The sequence below is a fragment of the Triticum aestivum genome, chromosome 3D, assembly GCF_018294505.1.
Source record: "Triticum aestivum cultivar Chinese Spring chromosome 3D, IWGSC CS RefSeq v2.1, whole genome shotgun sequence".
Lineage (NCBI taxonomy): Eukaryota > Viridiplantae > Streptophyta > Magnoliopsida > Poales > Poaceae > Triticum > Triticum aestivum.
This window is the reverse complement of record NC_057802.1, coordinates 426,012,707-426,025,552: the sequence shown is the minus strand read 5'-3', so window position 1 is coordinate 426,025,552 and position 12,846 is coordinate 426,012,707. Positions and strand designations below refer to the sequence as shown.

General features: G+C 40.8%; 1 protein-coding gene across 2 annotated transcripts; it reads right to left on the bottom strand.

The window, feature by feature from the left end:
- Positions 1-6,926: 6,926 nt before the first annotated feature.
- On the bottom strand, positions 6,927-12,645 carry LOC123079355 (small RNA degrading nuclease 5). 2 transcript variants are annotated; one of them, XM_044502120.1, is made up of 16 exons: positions 12,464-12,645; positions 12,253-12,382; positions 11,433-11,489; positions 11,284-11,349; positions 10,709-10,842; positions 10,473-10,576; positions 9,589-9,696; positions 9,427-9,497; positions 9,166-9,225; positions 8,895-8,950; positions 8,557-8,617; positions 8,203-8,470; positions 7,879-8,060; positions 7,501-7,790; positions 7,237-7,362; positions 6,927-7,118 (listed from the first exon to the last, which is right to left on the bottom strand). In XM_044502120.1, the coding sequence occupies exons 1-15, from the start codon at positions 12,571-12,573 to the stop codon at positions 7,239-7,241; spliced, it is 1,821 nt and encodes a 606-aa protein (XP_044358055.1). In that variant the 5' UTR covers positions 12,574-12,645; the 3' UTR covers positions 6,927-7,118; positions 7,237-7,238. The 2 variants fall into 2 exon arrangements, with proteins under 2 accessions (XP_044358055.1, XP_044358054.1); XM_044502119.1 differs by having other exon boundaries at positions 6,927-7,362; positions 12,464-12,644.
- Positions 12,646-12,846: the final 201 nt, after the last annotated feature.

Here is a 12,846-nt window from a genome sequence, read left to right as displayed (position 1 = left end):
TCGACCATTTCGAGACTCCTCGTCATGTCCGTGATCTCATCCGGGACTCCGAACAAACTTCGGTGACCAAAACACATAACTCATAATACAAATCGTCATCGAACATTAAGCGTGTGGACCCTACGAGTTCGAGAACTATGTAGACATGACTGAGACACCGCTCTGGTCAATAACCAATAGCGGAACCTGGATGCTCATATTGGCTCCCACATATTCTATGAAGATCTTTATCGGTCGAACCGTTATGACAACATACGTTATTCCCTTTGTCATCGGTATGTTACTTGCCCAAGATTCGATCGTCGGTATCCTCATACCTAGTTCAATCTCTTTACCGGCAAGTCTCTTTACTCGTTCCGTAATGCATCATCTCGTAACTAACTTATTACTCGCATTGCTTGCAAGGCTTATTATGATGTGCATTACCGAGAGGGCCCAGAGATACCTCTCCGATATTCTAAGTGACAAATCCTAATCTCGATCTATGCCAACCCAACAAAACACCTTCGGAGATACCTGTAGAGCATCTTTATAATCACCCATTTACGTTGTGACGTTTGATAGCACACAAGGTATTCCTCCGGTATTTGGGAGTTGCATAATCTCATAGTCAAAGGAACATGTATAAGTCATGAAGAAAGCAATAGCAATCAAACTTAATGATCATTATGCTAAGCTAACGGATGGGTCTTGTCCATCACATCATTCTCCTATTGATGTGATCCCATTCATCAAATGACAACACATGTCTATGGTTAGGAAACACAACCATCTTTGATTAATGAGCTAGTCTAGTAGAGGCTTACTAGGGACACTGTCTTGTCTATGTATCCACACATGTATCAAGTTTCCAGTTAATACAATTCTAGCATGAATAATAGATATTTATCATGATATAAGGAAATATAAATAACAACTTTATTATTGCCTCTAGGGCATATTTCCTTCAAGGAGAACATGGTATTGAGAATCAAAGAGAGAGAAGAAGCCATCTAGCTACTAGCTATGGACCCGTTGGTCTGTGGTAAACTACTCACGCTTCATCGGAGGGGCAATAGAGTTGATGTAGATGCCCTCCGTGATCGAATCCCCCTCCGGCAGGATGCCGGAAAAGGCCCCAAGATGGGATCTCATGGGAACAGAAGGTTACGGCGGCGGAAAAGTATTTTGGTGGATGACTCTGGTCATTTGGGAATATTTGGGGATTTATAGAACTTAAAAGGAGGTCGGTGGACTCCCAAGGTGCCCACATGCCAGGGGGCGCCCCCCCCCCCCCAGGGCGCGCCTTGGAGGCTTCTGGAGTCCTCGGGACTCTTTTGACTTGGCCTCCAAGCTCCGTGGATGTCTTCTGGTCCAAAAAATCATCGTAAAGTTTTATTCCGTTTGGACTCCGTTTGATATTCCTTTTCTGTAAAACTCAAAAACAAGGAAAAAATAGAAACTGGCACTAGGCTCTAGGTTAATAAGTTAGTCCCAAAAATAATATAAAATAGCATATTAATGCATATAAGACATCCAAAACAGATAATATAATAGCATGGAACAATAAAAAATTATAGATACGTTGGAGACGTATCATACCTCATCATCATCACCACCATCCCCGAAGAAATACACTTGAGTATACGGGTATGGGCACCACCCTAGGCTTGCGCCAAGCTTGGGGGAGGTGCCCCAGTATCGTATCACCATCACTTCTATTATATTTACCTATCTTAATTCGATCTTTAGTTATTTCATGATTTAGAAGAATAAAAGTTTAATATGGTCTATTTTCGAGTGCTAGTTTCGTGATCTATCCATCTATGTAATCGAGTTGATAGTTATATAATAAAGAATAGTTTGAGTTTTGCTTCTTTACTTTTATGTTTCAATCTTAGCAATGAAAATAATAAAAAGATCATATACTAATCCCATGGAAAGTAATGACTTTACATAAAGAAAAGTATAAGTGATAAATTTGTTGGAAGTTAACAAACATAGTATTGGTCAATGATGCAATTCATGAAAAAATAATAAGGGAAGAGAAGATTCACATATAAATATACTATCCTGGACATCTTTTATGATTGTGAGCCCCCATTAAATATTCTATGTCAATTTGTTGACGTTGGACAAGGAAGACAACGTAATGAGTTATGTTTGCTTATATTCACATAGAAGTTATATTGTCATGGATCCTCCAACATGTGGTGCATGTGCATCCAAAACCTTTAAACCCAATTTCATGCCATGAGAGTCCACTATATCTACCTATGGATTGAATAAGATCCTTCAAGTAAGTTGTCATCGGTGCATAAAGCAATAAAAGTTGCTCCTAAATATGTATGATCTTTTATTGTAAGGGAAAATAAGCTTTGTACGATCTTGTGATGGTAAAGAAATAAAAGCGACGGACTGCATAATAAAGGTTGCTATCACAAGGGGCAATATAAAGTGACGTTCCTTTACATTAAGAGATTGCACATCCAAAAATAAAAAGCGCATGACAGCCTCTACTTCCCTCTACGAAGGATCTATCTTTTACCTTTATGTATTTACTTTTCATGCAAGAGTCAATAGTGTTCTCCTCTATTCATTTTTCATTTTTCTCTTTGCAAGTATCATGTGGTGGGGAAAGATCTAGGTATATATATCTAGTTGGATATGAGTGATCATGAGTTATTATTGTTGACATTACCCTTGAGATAAATGAATTGGGAGGCAAAACTATGTCATGAGTGTCAACAATCATAGAAAACTAAATGATAGTTGAGTATGTGGACTTGCTAAACAAAATCTCTTACATGAGACCCTTCCTGGAAATATGATGAATTGTAATTGCCATGTTACTAAGAACATAGTTTGTTGGTTTTCAAGAAAGTTTATGCTTTATACTTCGCTATTGTGATGAATTTTTACTTGCTCATGAGAAGTTCTATGATAATATATATTGCAGATATGGTAATAATCATGATGCTACTATGTCTGTATTTGGTTTTTATCTACACCTCTGTCTCTCTCTCTAAACATGTGGTCATGATTATCGATATCGGCTTCGCTTGAGGACAAGCGAGGTCTAAGCTTGGGGGAGTTGATACGTCCATTTTGCATCATCTTTTCCTACTATTATTTATAATGTTTTTGATCATTATAACACTTTGTGATGCAATTCTAATGCCTTTTCTCTCTTAATTTGCAAGATTTACATGAAGAGGGAGATTGCCTGCAGGTGGAATTCTGGAACTGAAAAGGCTATATTAGAGATACCTATTCTGCACAACTCCAAATTAGCTGAAATTTCACAGAGAATTATTTTGAAATATATAAAAAATACTGGAGAAAAGAAATATCAGAGCGGACCCACCAGCTGCCCAGAAGGCACATGGGCATGCCCATGTACCTTGTGGGGCCCACAGCTGGCCTCCGGCTCCCATCTTCTGCTATATGAGGGGTTTTTACCTAGAAAAATAAGGAGAGGACTCACGGGACGAAGCATCGCCGTCTCGAGGCGGAACCTGGGCAGGAGCACTTTTGCTCCCCCACTGAGAGATTCCTCCGGGGATACTTCCCTCTAGGAGGGGGAAATCGAAGCCATCGACATCACAAACAAACCTCTCATCATGGGAGCACCAATCTTCATCAACATCTTCACCAACACCATCTCATCTCAAACCCTAGTTCATATCTTGTATTCAATCTTAGTCTCAAAACCTTAGATTGGTACTTGTGGACTGCTAGTAGTGTTGATTACATCTTGTAGTTGATGCTAGTTGGTTTATTTGGTGGAATATTATATGTTCATATCCTTAATGATATTCAATACCCCTCTGATCTTGAACATGGATATGATTTGTGAGTAGTTACTTTTGTTCTTGAGGACATGGAAGAAATCTTGTCATAAGTAATCGTGAGAATTTGGTATTCGTTCGATATTTTAACGTTATGTATGGTGTTGCTTAGTTTAGTGGTGTCATGTGGACGTCGACTACATGACACTTCACCATACTTGGGCCTAAGGGAAGACATTGTGGAGTAGTAATTAGATTATGGGTTGTTAGAGTGGTAGAAGCTTAAATCCTAGTTTATGCGTTATTCCGTAAGGGGCTGATTTGGATCCATATGTTTCATGTTATGGTTAGATTTATATTAATTCTTCCTTCGTAGTTGTGGATGCTAGGGGGTAATCATAAGTGTGAAGTTTGTTCAAGTAAGAACAGCACCCAAGCATCGGTCCACCCACATATCAAATTATCAAAGTAGCGAGCGCGAATCAACCAAACATGATGAAAGTGACTAGATCAAATTCTCGTGTATCCTCAAGAACGCTTTGCTTGCTATAAGAGACTGCTCTGACCTGTCCTTTACTGCAAAAAGGATTGGGCTACCTTGTTGCACCTTGGTTACAATTGCTGCTTGTTGCTCATTACAAATGACCTTGCTATTAAACTATCTGTTACCGATAATTTCAGTGCTTGCAGACAATACATTGCTAAAACCGCTTGTCAATTCCTTCTGCTCCTCGTTGGGTTCGACACTTACTTGTCGAAAGGGCTACGATTGATCCCCTATACTTGTGGGTCATCAACCATGCTTGCTTAGGACATCTCAACACAATATCCGTTCGCGGACAGTGATGCGGAGCCGGCCATTCAACCTTGTCCACTAAAACTTCCGCCTCATTTGTTTATTTTCTAAGTCCGCGAGCTCAAAATAACAGCATATCAAATCGCATATGATTGAAAACATTCAAATGTGACAATATTTCTAATTTAAATATTACAATCCAACTAAGTTTTCAAATAAATGGTTCAAACTTGAATTCAACTAGTATATATGTTCTAGTTGTCCCCTTTAACTTCCCACAGATGCTCAATCAAAGCTTCCTTGATTTGCTCATGAGTTGATCGATGCTGAATTTGTTGATGCATTTGAACAAACTCATCAAACGTGTCCATATTTTGATCCGGAAGTTGGATAGGATCACACATGTTCTCAAATTCCAAACCTTCGGCGGCATCTTCACCCTCATCCTTCACTATCATGTTTGCATGATCAAACAACATGTTATCACTTCCCACAAGGTTCTTGGGTCCCATTGTTTAGCAGGTCCACGAAGAATTGCAAAACAGTCTTGGAGCACTCCAAATGCCCTCTCCACATCATTTCTAGCTCCTTCTCATCTTTGGGCACAGTGAGATCTTTTCTGCCCAACTGGCTTAGTGATGGTCTTGGCGAAGGTAGCCCACGTATATTAAATACCATCAACCAGATAGTAGCACATGTTGTACTAATGGCCAATCACAGTATAGTTGCAAGGACGAGCTTGCCCTTCAGTCAGCCTAGCAAACAATAGAGACTGCAGCAGCACATTGATGTCATTGTGAGGCCCGGGCATGCCAAAGAAAGCGTGCCAAATCCAGAGGTCATGTGATGCAACTGCCTCAAGAATGATGTTGGTCTTCGTAGCATGGCCGTGACATTGCCCTTGTAGAGTTTTTGGGCAGTTCTTCCATCTTCGGTGGATGCAATCAAGAGATCCGAGCAAACCTGACCACCCTCTTACTTCAGGCGTTGCCAAGAGTCTCTCGGTGTCTGCTTCAGTTGGTTCTCTCAAGTACTGAGGTCCAAACACCTCGACCACCGTTGTAGCAAATCTGACCGTGGCGTCTCTGCATGTGCTCTTAGACAACCGCACGTGCCATATGCAAGCATCGGCAATGCAGCCATGCACTTCTGATGACCAGAGAATCCAATCCTTCCTACAACATTTTTCTTCAAGATGAAGTAGTCATTGTTGTAGGACCGAACACAATTGTAGAGGCCATCGAAGACATTTTTTCGCATCTAAAAGCGTCGGCAAAAATCGTCTGTGAAAAGGGCATTGGGGGCAAAGTAGTCGTCCATCGCGTTTCACCAAACACTTGCCATGCGTGGTGATCCCTATAGGACGGATGGTACATGTGCAGCAGACAGACTAGAGGTGTGGACTAGCGGCAGAGGACAAATAGAGTGGCGACCGTGTGTAGCAACGGAGGCCACGGAGGTCCAAGGCTTGGCGGGCGGCTGGTATGGTAGGGCGGCGGCGGCGGGGGAGGAAAAGGATGCCAAGAAAGAGGGAAGGATGGAAACGCAGTGTCCGGACGGGGTTTTAGGTGGGCTAGAGGTGTCAGAGTACTGCGTGACGACGGTCTGGACAAAACTCTTAATTTGCTTTCTGTTTGTGAAAAACAGACTGGTCCACTAACCGATGCGTTACGGTGTTGGATGGCAAAGTGTACCCAAACAAAACGGTCTGAACGATTAAGAGCGATTTAAGGGTCCATTTTGGAGATTCCCTTAACCCGCTTATCTCAGTTTGGTAACGGCGGTTGGCTTGTTTCCATACGAGAAGTACTCCGAGGGAGCAACCGCAAACTGGGCCAAATTGTCCGAGTACGCGCGCTATCACCACATACCATGCCAGCCGTTGTTGGTAATGCTTTCAGATCAGTCTACAGAATACATTCCGGTGTTGGTTTGCCAATAAATTCATGGTGCCAAGTATTTTACATACTTACAGGCTTAGCTTTTCTGTTGATTGCAGCACCAACCCAAGCATCCGTAGCACCTAGTAACTTGTATGTTCGTTCTCACTTTGTTTCAAACGGTTAGTCTGAAGCTTGCGCCACAACGCCCAAATATTCTGAAGAAAGCGCGGGGGCTTGTGGCGCCGTCATACGCTATGATGCTCGGGACTACTTCATGGAGGCATGTGCACTACATTGTCATTACTAGACTAAAATCAGTGCAATTTTAGTTTCTGGGTGATTTCAGAGTTTACCCAGGTGCAAAATACAAACAATTACTGGAAATTACCATCCCAGCCCACCAAATTAGTATGCCTGAAATCCGAAAAGTGATGCAAATGATCTACAGTACAACCTATCGTCCCAGCCCACAAAAAATCATAAGGCACGCCTCGGACTTCAAAGCCGTGTTTCAAAGCTGAATCCGTGTAATAGCCTCAAGTTTTCATGTCAGTCGGTTAGGATCCAGTCCATGCACGACTCCATCCTTCCTAAAATTAACGAAGCCGTTTGCAGGTACATCATCAATCTTGCACACCTGAATCCATCCTTCCAGCAAGGCTGCAACTACTGAAGGGGTGTTTGTGAGTTACATCGATCTTCAAAAATGGTTGTTAACAGTGCAAGCTCAGAATGGCGCATCAAGTTCCATCTCCGGAACATGTGGGGAAAAGAACAAGTTGCTTACAGCTAATGCTTGACACAGCAGAAGCATAGAGCAACTTCTGCTTGAGCCTGTAAATCTTCCAATGCATGGACAATATTTTCCCGGCTATCGACTGTTTCTTCTCTGTGGTTGAGCATTTTCTTTAATCTGCATGACATACCACGGTTACTAAAGGTTAGTAGGTAACATGGCACACAGTTTAAGCAACAGACTATAGCCAGCTCGAGGACAAACTCAAACTAGAATGGAAAACAGGAAATGCTTTCTTTCTGAATATGAATTTACCTTTGGACCAAAGGAGTATCCCCATGACCGGTACATATAATAAACATTGCATTTTCAGGCAGTGTATCATATAGTTTTTTTATTTTCTTGTCCAATTCACTCAAAATTGCCTTCAGCTCTGGACAAATTTGCTTTGCTCTTTTCCGGGCAGTTTTTCTATCACAGGTTTTCAATGCAATAGCCTCTGCAACACAGGATTTCAATTTTTCAGGATCTTCAGCTCTTTTACGTAGATAAGAGATCAATCCTGAAAACTGAGTCCAGACAAAGCTGATTTTGTCATTCTTTACCTGCAGTGCGATTTTAGCAACTAATGAGAACTTGTAAAAAATCACTGAAGCAATGCTATTACGCTACCACTAAAAAAAAAATATTAACCTCTTTCATTGATCTGGAGAGGGCGTCATCATCTGAGAAAACTGCAATTGAATTGCAGGAAGCATCTGAATAGCGGTCAAGAACAAACACTTCATCAATGAGGGAACTCCTTTTCCCACATTCATGCAGAATGGAAGACAACTTTCTTCGTGAAAACGATGGTGGAGAGCCAAAATCAGGACCTGGAAAATAAGATGATAAACATTACCACAGAAAGGCAACAAATCAGACAAATCAAATACCAAAAAGCATGTGCTTGTAATGACCTGTCCATGCCTAACCGTTGGAAAAGCAATAAAAACAGTACTGAAAAGTATGATTTACCGTATTTGATTTTCAAAAAGGCAAGATCCAGAGCAGCTCTTGCATCTTCCACGCTGTCATGCCCAGACCCTGTGTTCTGGATCACCCGGCTAAGATATTTGTTTGCAAGGACACGTAAAGCAATTTTACAGCGTGGGCCACGATTATATTTGTACAAAACAGCAGTATCGATGACCAAGTCATGAGATATCCGTAATGCCAAAAGGTCATTTTCCAAAGAATGCCCAACAAGAATGGTTTCTTTGTACACAAGTCCAACAAACTCTTCCTGAAAGAGACACAATGGTCTCAGCTAAAGTAGGATGAAATGATGACAAAAACTAAAAAATCATGAGAAAATTAGAAACAGCTGACCTGAATCTCCTGGAGGGTTGTTGTCACATCGGATAGCATCTCAGCAGTGATTCCACTAAACCTGCACTATTAAGAATATTTATACTCAAAGCTATCATTCAGCACCTAAGAATATATAAAGGCATAAATTAGGAAAGTGGAATTTCAATTAAAATAAGAAATTGATAATATTACTAATATACATGTGCTTCAAATAGAGGTACCAAATCCTAGCATCCTCACAAATCACAACCAAGTTCTAACCTAAATACGCTGAGGAAAACTGGCTCGAAAATATAGCATAGTTGAGGTTCAGGCTAGCTAGCCCTACAAGAAAGGAAAGTGAAGGCATCCTGTACCTTGTATTGTAATCAGTTATTGGATTAGTAGGCTTGACTAGTTTATCCAGTATCACCTGAAGAGATTACAAAAAAAAATATGGAGACTGAAGTGTGAAGAAAAATAATGGTTCATGCCAGCACATGTTATAGAGAAGAATTATGTATTTGGTCAAATTATTAAGATCACTTTGATCAAAAGAAAACAGAAATCTGAGTCGAGCATTATTGTGATAGGGACGATTTTTGTTAGGATGCTCTAGCCAAGCTTTGGGAAGGGAAGTACACATACCTCTCCTTTAATATCGACTAATGTCACTCTTGTAAGTTCAAATCCAGCTGCTGTCACACACTGAAAAGTGAAAAATTATAAAGTACATGACATATATTTTTAATGAATATCAGAATAAGAATAAAAAGGTGGCATGAATGTAAACCTATGAACACTAGATAAACCTAATATTTCAAAAAAAAACTTGGATGAACAAATCAAACAAGGGCCTCAAAATATACAGCAGTATTTTAAAATTCAAGAAACAGAAAATCTTCTTACCATCTCACAATCAAGTGCGAGAATTTCGTATGGGGAAGAGCCTCTAGGAGCTGCAACCGTAGGGACAAAACCTGGAAATTTTGGCAGAAAAAGGAAAACATCCATTTTAACGTCAGGGCATAAAATTGGAAGGCAGGGTCAATAAATAAATAAAAAACTAACCTGGTAAATTGAGTGTGTAGCCATTATCTTCCAAGTCCTTTTTAGAAAGTGTGTAATATTTAACAGGAAAAGGTATATCTTTTAGGTCCGCCAGACTCGATAATTTACCTGAAACAAAAAAAAGGTTAACAAATCGCCCAAAATAAAATATAAAATCGATTTGGTTCAGGAATCAGTAGTGCCCACTTGTCATAGGAAAGGAAGGTTGAAATAAGCGGTAGGCGTAAGCGAGGCGGTTGGCCGTGCTTAAGCGCCCTAGGCGTGGCCTAGGCGATCATATGTTTTTTCTATCAGGATGTATCTGTTGTTATTATATTGTGTATCGATATTATTTGAGGGCATATAATTAAATTAACTACAAGCTACTAACATAAGAATATGACCCATTTGGCATATTAATGCAATATGGCATGACTTCTCGATTCGGTAGACAATTTTTTGTTTTGCGCTGCCTAGACTCCCATTTATGCCCTAGGCGAGGCATTTGGCCATTGCCTAGTTCCTAAGCGTGCCTAGGCGCCTCCTAGGCACTGCCTTTTCCAATTAATACACTAATTTTAGTGAATGGCTAAATGTACATAAACAGCAAATAAATAGAAGAGCCGAGCTTAGGGAAATAAATGATAGATGCTCAGCAAGAAATATATCCAGTTAGTTCGCTATACTGTCAACTCCAGCCTGGTGAGAAACTTCTGATGTGACATGACTTTAGATTATGCTAGCTGCCATGTGACATTTAAAATATGAAAAGGAATCTTAACCATAAATCGAACATCATATCTTTTCAGTGCCTAATGACTACTCACATAATAGCAGACCAAATCACATAGTGCGGGGCCGAAAAGGTACAATAGACACAATTTTTAGGAGCCATGATCTCATACCTCCATCAGATTCATATGATTGGTTTGAAGTTTGTGGCTGCCGCTTTCGCTTTACTCTGCATGTCAGGAGTGCGTCAATGGTATGCCTTTCATCTGGTATACAGCTGCCAAAAGAAAATTAAGTTAGCTATAATGAGTGTACAGAATAGATATGAGAACAGTGTCGCTATTATACTGATAATAGAATACAAAAAACTGTAGACAAAAAATTCAAAGTCTCTGTTTAAAGCACAAACCTTGAAGCTAGAACAGGTTTTGGATTGCCACACAATCCTTTCAAAGAAGAAAGGAGGCGGGACTGAGACATGTATAAAGCTGCATCGAGGCCAGGAACATAGAGAAGGATAACTTTTGGGATAAGAGGCTTGTTCTGAACACCAAAGAAAACATAGTTTTAGAGCTAAGTACGGGTAGGGTTTCTAAAGCAGCAAATAATACTAACGGAAGTCCACATTACGTGTGCATATCGATGCTTACTTCAAATCGGCATCTATAATTCACTTATTGTAGTCACAAGTTGCCAGTAATTATTATTTTATGGTTTTCACTAGGTTAAAAAATGCTGCATGTTTTTGAGATACTCCCTCTGTAAACAAACGTAAGACGTTTCGGGTCACACTAGTGACCTTAAACATCTTACACTTTTACTTTAGTAATTACAGAACAGGTTGTTCTCAGTCCAAAGTGCAGTTATGAAAATTATGGACCAGAAAAACTCAGTTATTCTTCATTGATAATGACTGAAACAGTGGAAAGAAAAAAGAAAATCATGTTCTCCACAAAGTAAGAAGGGCAAGGGAACAGAATTTACTTTAACAAACACCCATGAAGGCGGCATGCCTTCACCAATAACCCAAGTTACTAGCCCCTGGACATCCTGTGTTACAACCAAATGGTGTGTTAGAACGAAGAAAGAAAAGTCAGTGGTCAATTTGCATTGTGTTTTTGCTATGAAAGGACCTGCAAATTCAATGTGGAATCTGAAGTGGCCTCCTTAAAAATAACATCAGGTTTAGCCTGGATAGAATGTAAAAAAAATGAGACAAGGATTAGTTCTGTAAGAAATAAGGCATAGCTTCAAGTAGCAAATGTATTAATCAGTAAAAGTAAGCAGCACAAGAGTACTCTGACCAAATAACAAATAAGCAAATATCCACATGTCCAGCTAGACACACGTCTGTGATAAAATTGTTGAATATAAACAATATTTACATGCTTATTCACCTAATACTCCATTTATATCATGTAGACGTAATTCAAATATTTGATCACAGTGAAAACATAGAAGGTTTCTAGTGTTAAGAGCAAACTCTGATAACAAAATACGCGACGTATTCATCGAATTCCAGGTGGGGCGACTTCCTTTTATTTGACAGAAGAAACACTCTTCTGCTCAACAAGCAATCAGTCTAGGTTTTTGCCTCACAGAAAAAATCCAATATCTCTATGTCGTATTTGTACCATGAAACCACCTATAGGTATCCACACTTCAACCCTTTGAGAAATCTCTCCCAGAATATGGAGTGAAGCCTCATACATATTTTGGCCCAGCTCCACTAGCAACAGTCACCCAAAAATGCCATCTTCACCATGAGCCACTATATAAAGTTAAATGAACAGTACAATGTTGCAATTGCATGACCCTCTATCCAACAAACTAAAACTCCAAAACTTACTTTGGAGTTTCCTAGTAGCAGACTAACACAGCTCCAGGTGGTTAAAAACTTCCTACCTCTCTAAAACAGTGAAGAAGAGAAAAGGACGGGAAGAAAGCACGTACATCGGGACCGAAGACGTCGTAATACGTAGAGGCAGCGGGGACGGCCCCGTCGGCTTCCCCGGAGCCGGAGGGGGTCGACATGTCGGGCGCCGCCGCGGGGGCGAATCTAGAAGTTCTGCCGGGTGCGCGCCTGCACAGCCAGAACTCGTGAAGGTCAGTGGGACTTTACTAATCGCTGGATGGAAAAAAAAACGCATACCTCAAAACTCAACTGCGGACGGGGTGGAGACGGCAGGAACGCGATGTCCCGACGAGGAAGAACGGGAACGGCGATGGCGGCCGCGCGCGTGAGAGGCCGTGGTGGGTGGGGGTGGGGGGCATGGGGGATGGGATTGAGGCGCCGGCGATGACGCCGCTGGGGAACGGCACGGCGGCGGGTGTAGGGCTTGGTGGTAAAGCAGGGGAGAGAAATTTAGGGCGCGTTTGGATCCCTGGCAAGATTGATCGTGGGCCTTGCTGGGCTTGGCTCGGTATTTGGAACGGTAAAGAGTATACCTAGAAACAACTCAAAAGATCTAAAAAAAACTAGAAACTATGCTCAAGCCTTGTTAAAAAAACTATGCTCAATCCCTGAAAGAAAAAGGAAACTTTGCT